General features: G+C 24.9%; 1 protein-coding gene across 1 annotated transcript; it reads right to left on the minus strand.

Moving 5' to 3' along the window:
- Positions 1–831: 831 nt before the first annotated feature.
- On the minus strand, positions 832–6,214 carry hywnt5a (secreted signaling factor Wnt5a; the record flags this gene model as incomplete). Its single annotated transcript, NM_001309759.2, is given in 4 exon segments — positions 832–1,578; positions 2,077–2,366; positions 2,546–2,790; positions 6,146–6,214. Coding segments are annotated over 3 exon segments (1,014 nt in total). The 3' UTR covers positions 832–1,095.
- Positions 6,215–11,338: the final 5,124 nt, after the last annotated feature.

Raw genomic sequence — 11,338 nt, forward strand, 5'->3', positions numbered from 1 at the left:
TTGTACGAAAACAAAAAAGATCATTTGCTTTATGTAATGTAGAAAAAAATTTTAAAAGTTAAAAAAAGGAGGAAAACGAAAAGTTTATTGTAACATAAGACTGTCTAAGAAAAATGTTATCATATTGTTTTATCCATCAAAAAACATAATGTAAAAATAAAGTTTTATCTACATCTTACCATACACCTTTGGTACAGCAAAACAAAGTGTTTATAATACTGAGGATATCTGTTACATCAAGGGAAAAAAATCAGGACAACAAAAAATATAAAGACTTGCAATATTCTGCATTAAACTGGAAATATCATGACATTCATCATAAATCAGCTTCAATTCAATTCAAGATAAAATAGGCCTTTTTGACTGTCAATTAATTCTCAAAAACTTAATCACTGGTCTATATATTTTCTATCATATCAATTCTACAAACCAAGGAATCATCTTGGTTAGGTGCAGGAACAATGCAAGTTTAAGATGTCTTAATACTTACTTGCAAAATTATAATTTTTTTATAAAAAAGCCGCCAAAACTTAAACAGGTTTATTCATGCAAGTAGAAACAAATATATTCTGTTTTTTTTTTTTTAAGAAAACAGTTTAACTTACCGAACGAAAGTTCATTAGTTATTTATTATTATTACATATTTGTTTCTTCTAATTATTTTTGAAATGTATAATTAACAGTCCATTTCTACCTGCTGTTATGGTGATTACGTAGAAGTTGTGTTTTAGTTACAAAAAAATCTTCAGTTTTTGTCATTCATATATATTTGGCTAATAAATAAATTAAATTCTATCATCTTTTAAAAAAATCGCTTTGGTTTTATGTAATACATATACACAGTTAATAATAATTTATTAGTAGTATAATAGTATAGTTACGAAATTAACGTAAACATGGGTTATTTCGTTTTAGTTTAACACGACTCGAAGTTGTATTAAACCTGTGATTATTCGCCTAAGGTTATATTCTATTTGTGGGTGAAAAGAACATTGCTGACGAGTTATTTTGTGTGCAGTTTATCTTATGATTTTATACGAAAAAATCAAATTAATTTGCAACCATATTGCCACTACCATTAGCTTGCACATATTTCTATTTGCAATAATGTATATTTTGTTCTTTTTTACAACTTTGACATTTCACTTCACAGCACCATATAAATTTACAGGCGCAGTTTTCTGTTGTAAAGACTTTTTTAGTGTAATGTCCTCTTTCACAACACAAATGATTGCATTGGTTTAAAATTATATTTTCTTTGGAGCATTCTCGACCTTCCGTTCCAAATGAACCAATTGATAAGTCTCTTTTACAGTAGCTAGGAGAGTCCTCAAGGTAAACCATGTCTTTTGAGGTATATTTATCAAAATCTGAGTTCACCTCTACGAGTTTTGTAATTTCTGTATCATTTTTTTGACCGCTTTGAGATAATTGGACTCGAATAGCACTTTGATGGAGTTGCTCTAGCTGATATCCAACATCTTTAAACTCTGAAAGTTGTCGGTAACAAGTCTTTGTCGCACAATTTTTAGAGACTCCATGACAACGGCATTGGATCTTTGACTTTTCAAAAACTGCCTAAAAGGTATAAATTTTAAAGTTTTCAAGGTTATTTTTATAATGATAAATGAATAATTTTCAAAAAATATATTTTCTTATATACAGTAAACTCATATACAGATTAGTAAATCATATAGCTGAAATATTATCATGAAGTACATTAGATTACAAAAGACTTAATATTAAAAGGGAACAAAAATTTTTACATAAAAAACAATTCTTTACATAACATTGTAATTATTCAGAAAATCTTCAAATGTCCTATAATATAAAAAGAGGTGCGATAAGCTAAGAAATACTAGGAACAATTAGAAAATGCGTTAAAATGAACTACCATCTTATTATCCCAATAAATGACTAAAATGGATTGGGAAAATGGAAACTTTAAAATATTGAGACGCATTAATTAGTACTCCCATTCACATAAAATATAAATATATTTTAAGTAATCTTTTTAGGAATTTTATCTACATCAGAAAATACACACAAACTAAAACAAATGAAAAACAAACATACCCATCTCCCTGCTTCGTTATTGTGTAGATTCATTAACACTCTTCCAAAATTAAATGCTGATTCTTTTAAAATGGTTTCCTTTGAATCAACAAATTCTTTGCTGAATTGATAACCATAAGGTAAGTTGTCACCGCATCCGTTCCACATATCTGTTTTAGGAAGATTTTCTGGTTTTTTTTCTTGACTGCAGGAGCAGTGTGACGACAGTTTATTTTCCATGCATGCGCGGCTAATTGAGTGCATAGTTGCCGCGGCAATAATTGAATGAACAAATGCCGTTTCGCGAGTTCCTAAACAAAATAAAAAAATAAATCATTTGTTTTTTGTTGATTTGAACTTATTTTGCGTATAAAACAAAACTATATGTTTTTTATGACATATTCTTAATATAAATGAAAGGAACTATTTTAGATATTAATGGAAAAAATTTCTAAAATTTCTGTTTTATATATACATATAGATAGATTACCAAGTGGCATGTTAGGATGAAGAAACGGAATAACATCAGGTTCCGGAAAAGTGCAGTTCCATCTTCTGCCACTAAATTGTTTCATACATTCTTCAAGAGCAATTCTTCTGCCTTCGATAATATATGCCATGTGATCAAAATTTGTATTGCATAATTTAATTTGCTTTTCTGTTAAACTTCTTCTTTTGTCGCATATCTTTATAACATTAAACAAGCTGCCACTCAAGAAGTTCGTTAACATCCACCTAAATTAATTGTATAAGATTAACATTTAAAAATTTAGAAAACAATCGGAATAAAAAATATGTTTTATTTTTTTCTACAGTTGAACTCGTGTAATTCAAGGGGTTCAAAACATGTTTGAATTACAGAAGTTTGCGAATTATAGGAGTTTAATCCTCAATATTAAACCCCGAAAGAACCGAAGAATTTGTTCGAATTTAAATGATCTTTCGAATTATAAGAGCTCCTCTTTATTTGCCTGGTTTCTATTAAATAAGATACGATAATGCATAACATCCAAAAAAGGTAAAGTTTTTCGTTACTTTTTTCAATGAAAGTTTTTTTTTTTTTTTTCAATTTGCTGTAATGCTGAGATGGTTGACTTTATTAAAATTAAAATAAACTAGACAAAGTGAAAAAAATTTTAATAACTATTTTGGGACTTTTGTCTTTTGTCCGGAACATTTTCAACTGATAAATTAATATCTTGCTTAAAAAATATTCTGTAATAATATTATTTATAACTATTTCAAATAATTAATGTAAATAATTTATCTTGATCATTGTAGCAAAAATGAGTTGTGTTAAAATTGAAACCGTTTGAACATTTGAGCCGTTTATATTGAAAGTGGCATTAGTCGCATTGTTTTTAAACAGATTTTTAAAGGTTTGTGTTTAAACATGTTCAAAAATATTGTTTTTTAACTTTCGTGAAGATTTAGTTGTACTTGTTATTACTTTGTATTTCTGTCTCAAGATATTTTAATTTTTATTAGTATAAATAATTTCGTGTAGTCATGGTTATGACTTGATTTTTTTTGAAAAGGTGTCTTATACCACTTTCAAAAAAAAAAAGGTTCATTTATAAAAGCGTTAAACAACAATTTACTTACCAGGTTACTTGCTAAATAAAATCTACTTTTTTACTTAATACTTAAAACTTAAGTCTATTTACACAACTTTAAAATAATTTTTTTAATATTTAAAGCTATAAACAAATATTTTTGATTCGAAAAATTAGTATAAATCTGAAGATTACTTTCTATATTATTATATATTATAATATTATATACTATATTATAAATAATATTATATACTATAATACTATATAACTATTATTTTTTATTTCGTATATGATTTAATGGTGACATAATTATCACTATTAAATTAAAAATTACATAACCTGTGACTAAGACGTTCGTCAAGCACTTACAAAATTTTTTTTTTTTTAAAAAATGCTAGAAAGCTTTGAAATGCTTCGTATAATTATGTTGCGTACTTAGTTTTACTACATTGAGAGTCTACTATATTTAATACAATTACTAGTCTATATTTGCGAAATGCCATCGTGAGATGCCAATGAGAAAAAATAACAGTTTTCAATAATAATAATAATAATTATAGAAGCAATTTATAACAAATGTTTAAACATTTGCAAGCAGGGCAACTAACGAAGCTCTGCTATGATAAATGTCGGTTCTTTTTTTCTTGTAATAGTTTTGTAATAGTCTAGTTATTCTTTAAAGCTGTTCAATGATGCGGAAAGCATGATGGAATTTGGGAGTAAATTCCAGTCAGGTACGATGCAATTGGTGAAGAAAAATTCTCGTTGGAGACAGTTAACTACTGCTTGGCGTTTAGCAATTTAATAGATATATGTATATATATACGCAATAATACTTTAATTAGAATTTTTATATAATTCAAGATATTATATAAAGTGTTTATAAATAAAAGATCGGTATAATTAAGGTGGTTGAGCAAAACATAAGATAACAACATAACTTAAAAAACTTTGTTAAACGCACAAGTATTAAAAACAAAAGAACTGCATAAAATCACACTTACTCAATAATATTTTAAAAACTAGTATCGTAAATTAGCACCAATATTTTAGGTATTTATTAATAAAAAGAATTAATTAATGAGGTGTTAACGGTTAGAGCTGCTAATAAGGTATTAACGTCAAAAATAAAATTTCTTATTAATGGAAGGCTCTGCATTGCAATAATCCGAATTAAATTAGTGTTTGAGATTTATATGAAGTTAAAAAATGTATTAAACGAGCACAAATGTTTTTCCTGAAATAAAATAAAATTGATTCTTAGAAGTTTTTGTAAATATACATGAAAATACAAAAAGTATTAGTTTGAATTCATTGAGTTTGTTTTGAACTATTTTAGTAACAATAATTAGTTTAATTAGTCCAAAATAAACTCAATGAACTTTATAAATTCATCTTAATGCAATTGCAATCAGATTTTATTAAAATTTGTCTTAGCTAACATTTAGTGCTGTAGCGTTAATATCGTTATCTGTCATCTATTTATCATATTTATACAATATTTATATATTTTTTCATAAATCTGAATAAATTAATTATCACACATCAAAAATGATTTTCTTTATACTTCTATAACTTTTATACTTCTATAACACTCTCCATATATTTTTAAAATTAATCAATGCAGAGATCAAATCCAATCGTTAACTGGCAAGTTGAATCAATTTACACAAATCTCTTTCAAAGGTACTTTTAAATTGTTATTAAAAGTAACCACAACAAATATTTTCCCGGTAATTGCCAAATTATAGTTTGTATACTCTTAGAAAATGAACGTCACTTTGATGAATTAACTTTCTTTATTAATAATTATATGAAAGGCTTCCGTTAAGTTAATGTTATTCACGCGCAATATTCTATTCTTAAATGCACCTACTTAGGAGTAACCGTTGTAAAACTTTTAGAAACAAAAAAAAATACGAAATTTAGTTTTGTTACAAAAAAAAAAAGGAACACTGGTCAGAGGTTTACTTCTTAAACAATTCCTTTGTAAAACGCATTTTAAGGGGTCTATGATATTTAAGTTAAAACCCTGAATGGATGGGAAAGAACCCATCAAATTTTTTTTTTTTTTAATTTCATGAAAATTGAATAATAGTATAATGCTATTTCATCTAAACAACAACAAAAAATCAAGTCATTTGACTTTTTTGGATCTGAGTCTAAAACTATTTTTTTAAATGTAATATTCAAAAAAAAAAAATTTAATAAATCTTATTTTCTTTGAATTAATAAATTGATATATTAAAATGGAATTTGCAAAAAGTTCTGTAAGCGGTGTTTGGAGTTTTAACAAATACACTTTTATAAATTTACAAAATGAAAAAATAATATTTAAAAATAGTGGTGCCTGGTGCTGCACCACTTCATCAAATTTAACAGCTACAATCTTATTTTTGTATGATGGTTTTGCTTGTTAATTTTGATTTATGAATAAGCAAATTCAAATAAACAAATGTAACAAATAATTAAACAAATAATAGTAAGTAAAAAAAGTAAACAAAAAGAATTGAGAATCATATAAAGAACCTTACCATACAAAAAAAAACAAAAATCTTTGGTGGTTTGCCATCTTCTTTTTATTGAATTCTTTTTTTATTTTTGTTTTTCACTAAAAAGTAGGACAAAAACATTTGCAGTTATTATTTGCTCCAAATCCATCTTGCATTTTACCTTAACTCAACTTAGCACCTTTACCTAACTTCACTTTGCACTTTTACTCTAACTCCGGGTTACACTTTTACCCTAACTCCACCTTTTATGTTTAGCTTAACTAGATGAGTGCGTAATGGGTAAGTATAAGTGTCAATTATAATATTAGCATAAAAACAAGTTTAAAACTGACTAACAAAAACTACTAACATTATATAGGTAATTTTAACAATAAAGAAAATTAGCGTCATTTCCCATGTATAAAAATAAATTTTCAAAGTACAGTTTCCCTTTAGCCCTTCTAAATAAGTTTTGTCTGTAACACGTAATAATTGCTCAGCGGTAGATCAAAGGAGTATTTAAGCATTACTAAATAAGAAGCATTTGCCGATTACACATGTTAAAGAAAATTCGTTTTTCAAAATAAACGCATCAAGTTCCTGTACTGTAATTTTTTACACTGCCGTGGCTTTGCATAATCTTTTCCGACAATATTTCCTCTTTTATTGCTTTTTGCCTTATATTGTCTAAAATTTAAAAAAAAAAAAGGGTTTCAGATTATTTAATTTTTATAAACTATATAAAATTTTTAACAACAACCACTATAAACAAATTTAGCAACAACCATTATAAACTTTTCTTTAAGCAATGCAAAACAGCTGTACATAAAATTAAATTTGAGTTCTATATATATATATATATATATATATATATATATATATATATATATATATATATATATATATATATATATATATATATATATATATATATATATATATATATATATATATATATATATATATATATATATATATATATATATATATATATATATATACCTAATTGTCGTTAACTCTATAACTCCGAAACACGAACCTTGACGAACAAGGACGCTGCGCGGAGAAACAAGTTGAGCGTGTTACTACTAGGGACGTGGTGTTGACAATTATAAAAAAAAGATATATATATATATATATATTTATATATATATATATATTTATATATATATATATATATATATTATATATATATATATATATATATATATATATATATATATATATATATATATATATATATATATATATATATATATATAACTATTGGTAATTGAAAACTACGTTTTATTAATGCCTAATGCATAACTTGTTTTTAATTAAACAGTTTTAAATTTAGAAAATACGACCAAGTTCTATCTTGTATTAAATATTTTGCTGTTAAACATAAAATATATTAAAAACTATTTAAAAATTTATATTTAAAAGGAGTATTTAGTATGAAACATGACCTAATAAAATCGGCAAATCAAGGTTAATATTTTGTGTATAAGTTTACTTAGGAATTACTGAGTAAATATTAAGCATAAATCCATCCTTGAATTAGCACATAATGTGTAAAACAATTATGAACGTGTTCATTTTTTTTTTGTCCTAATATCTAAAAATAACTTCAAAAGTTTAAAAAAAAATGCAAAATATGTTTTTCCTGTGAATTTAAATTTTATTTTTTAATTTTGATTGATTTTTTGCTATTAAGGCTTTCACTAACTTCATTTTGCTAATTTTGACGCCATATTTTCTTTGCATACTATAATTGCGAAAGCAATAGAAAAAGTCTCGTCTTTTATTTACTCCAACCGCAATAAGGCAGTTGTTGCATATACAGATTATGTCATTTATTGATAATCCAAATTTAAAACCGCAATAACAAAAAATGAGACGAAAACTTTACAATAAATTTAAAATACATTTCTTTTCACACAACTTCTTAAGTTATTTCATACAAAAAGCAAGCAAATTTGAAATTTGATAAACGGTATCGAAAGACGAGATAATTATAAATCATTAAATAATAAAACGAAGATTCTCAATACCAAAAGTTTTGTTTTTAGAACTTGTATATGCATGTTTGTTAAATAAAAACAATTTAGATCAAAAATATATATAACTATTCCTAATATATACTTGATAAACACTTGTAAATGCAAGATTATGTATAAAAATATATTAAAAAAAGTGTAAAATATTCAAATACTTAAATTTATTTGTAAATCGGTGAGTTTATCAAACGTCATGAAGCGTTAACTTTATTTTAAATTTTTAACTACTGAGTTTCTAACTATAGTTAGAAATGTATATATACATATACATATGTTCTTAATCTAAAAATGGCAGCAGCAGCAGCACGCTACAACTATTATTGCATGCCGCTACAATAATATAGCTTGGTTCGAGGTAATAAACTATTTTCAACAGTTGTTACCATAAACACTACTACAAATAGATATATACTTATCAAATATAGATAAAAAATATACTTATTACAGATCGTTACTTATCGTTTTCAGATTGTTACTTATCGTTACTTGATCTTCACTTATTACAAACAATCTAACTTTAATACAATAATTTCCATTATTCCAAATTTTTTTTTTTTTTTATAAATATTTAAATTAGCGTTATCAGTATATTTTAGGTAAACGCGATAAGCTCATTAGTTGATGACAAATCTATGTAAGTCTTTTTAAACAAGTTTCTTTAGATAAGTTTAACTTTAAACAAGGATTTTGGGGCCATTATCGCCACATGAGTCCATTATTTATTAACTTGTTGTTACATATTAGCTTTTCGATATTATTAAAGTACGTTAGTGATGGGAGATTTGTATGAAGTGGGATTTGTCTATTGAAATTTTCATGACGTATGATTTCATGACAACCATTTTTGTTAAAAGTTCATATCAAATTTCTGTATAATGTCATAAAATTCAATCTTGTTTAAAATCGTGTTTATCGCGTTATTAAAAAACATGCAAATTTTTTTTTAAACTTAATGATATACAATAGATTATTCAACCCCTCCTCCACACGCTAATTCCGGGTTTAATAAACATTTGTTGAAAAAATAACTAGTTGCCAGGACTCTTTTTACAAAAATTTTTAGAAGCTGCTAAAAATGGCACCAGTGCTAATGACAGTTAAATGAATGATAAGACTGATAAAGTTGCACATCAGTACACATAAATACTGAACAATAATTAACATAAAGATTATTAAAGATAAAGTTTGAAAACTATAATTTTGTAACTGTAAAATATTTTTGCTGGTTTAACACAATTCTTTGTCGTAAATTGTAAATATTTCTACGTATGACATTTAGAGCTATGAAGAAATTGAAGACCGGCTTAAAGAAAACCTCTGACAAATATTTGTTATTTTAAATAAAATTTGCTTGTGAGCGGATACATATTCAATAGATTTGGCGGAAGATTTAATGGATTACTATTATATTTTGAAAGAAACTGTATAAGTTTTTTTTGTGTGTGCATGAATCTAGTTTTAATTTCGGCGGTGACACAGCGGCGCTGTTTGAAATCTTTTATGTGATCAGGCTTGGTATGCAAAAAGATTAAATGCGCTATAAGCTAATTTATATATATATATATAAATATATATACATATATATATATATATATATATAAATATATATACATATATATATATATATATATATATATATATATATATATATATATATATATATATATATATATATATTTATGTGTGTGTGTGTGTGTATATATATATATATATATATATATATATATATATATATATATATATATATATATATATATATATATATATATATATATATATATATATATATATATATATATTAAATCAGTTAGTAATTAATTTTTCAGAAAAAGTATTTTTCTAAAATTATAAAAATAAATGAAAAAAATCAGTATTCTTACCTAGACAATTTAAGCTACCAACAAACCTATACACAATAATTAATATAAACATGCATTATCACTACCTCAAGGCAACCGCGTTTTCATTATAAAATATTTGGTAATCTTTAACTTATAACTTAAGGACTAAGTTTCCGTTTTTTTTTATTGTTTACCGCCGAAGATTATTTTTTCTTACTTTTTAACAAGTACCTGATTGATAAGTTCATATACCACGAGATCTCATAAGCAAATATTAAAACCGTTATTTAATTTTTTAAGATGGTTTGTGGATTATAAAAAAATACGCTACAATTCGATTTGCATTTATTTTATAACAATGTTCAGTTGAGCACGTTAAACAAAAATACGGAATATCATCATGCAGATACTTTTTAAGCGTTTTACTGTTGATATATTTAGAAGTTAGCATGGTTTGTGTCAAAAATAAATAATAAGATGTAATTTCAACATTGTGTAGCTTTAAATCTATGTAGGAAAAAAGTTATTGAACAGTTAAAAAACTATTCCGTTTTTTTTTTTGTTTTTGTTTATTTGCCGATTTTTATATGCAACTGGATCCAAAACGGATTTACGATGGTAATGTTTTTTATTCGATCCACGAACTTATTTAGGCTTGTGTTTAAATAAACTTTGAGATACCGTTAAAGTTTAATATTAAAAAACTATGAATTTTTTAAAAACTTTTTCGAATGATTTTTAGCTATTAATCTTTATTTAGAAAGTATGCTAAAATTATGAAATTGTTTTTGTTAAAATTGATTTGGACATGGAACATATTTGGACTTAAAAATGATTCGGTAAATTTACAAACCTGTTATTCTTAAAGAAACCACAAGCGATAAAAAGAACAAAACGATAACGAAACGATAACAATAACGAAACGATAACGAACAAACAAAAAACGATAAAAAGACTAAAACTCGCAAATATCCGCACATACAAACTGTTGATTTTTAATAACTTACAAATCATTTAATTTTTCCTTCTTTAGTTTTATCGTTTTAAAATTTGGTTTAAAAAAGGTTATTATAATCTCTCTATTTTTTTTGGAAGAAAATTTGTAGTTTATAATTTGAGATTCAAATTAATAAAAATGTTATATTAAATGTTGACATAAATTAATAAAAACATGGTAGCTATAGTTGTTAAAATTGTTAAAGGGTTTGTAAATCATACTTAGTAAGAATTCTAAAAACGATTCAGTAAAGCTACTAAAAACAAGTTTTTAGTGAATAATACATTTTCTTTTTCTTTGAATTTGGCATTCTATCCAATATAAACTAATATATTGCATAGTATTAAAATAAAAA

The sequence above is a fragment of the Hydra vulgaris genome, chromosome 12, assembly GCF_038396675.1.
Source record: "Hydra vulgaris chromosome 12, alternate assembly HydraT2T_AEP".
Classification (NCBI taxonomy): domain Eukaryota; kingdom Metazoa; phylum Cnidaria; class Hydrozoa; order Anthoathecata; family Hydridae; genus Hydra; species Hydra vulgaris.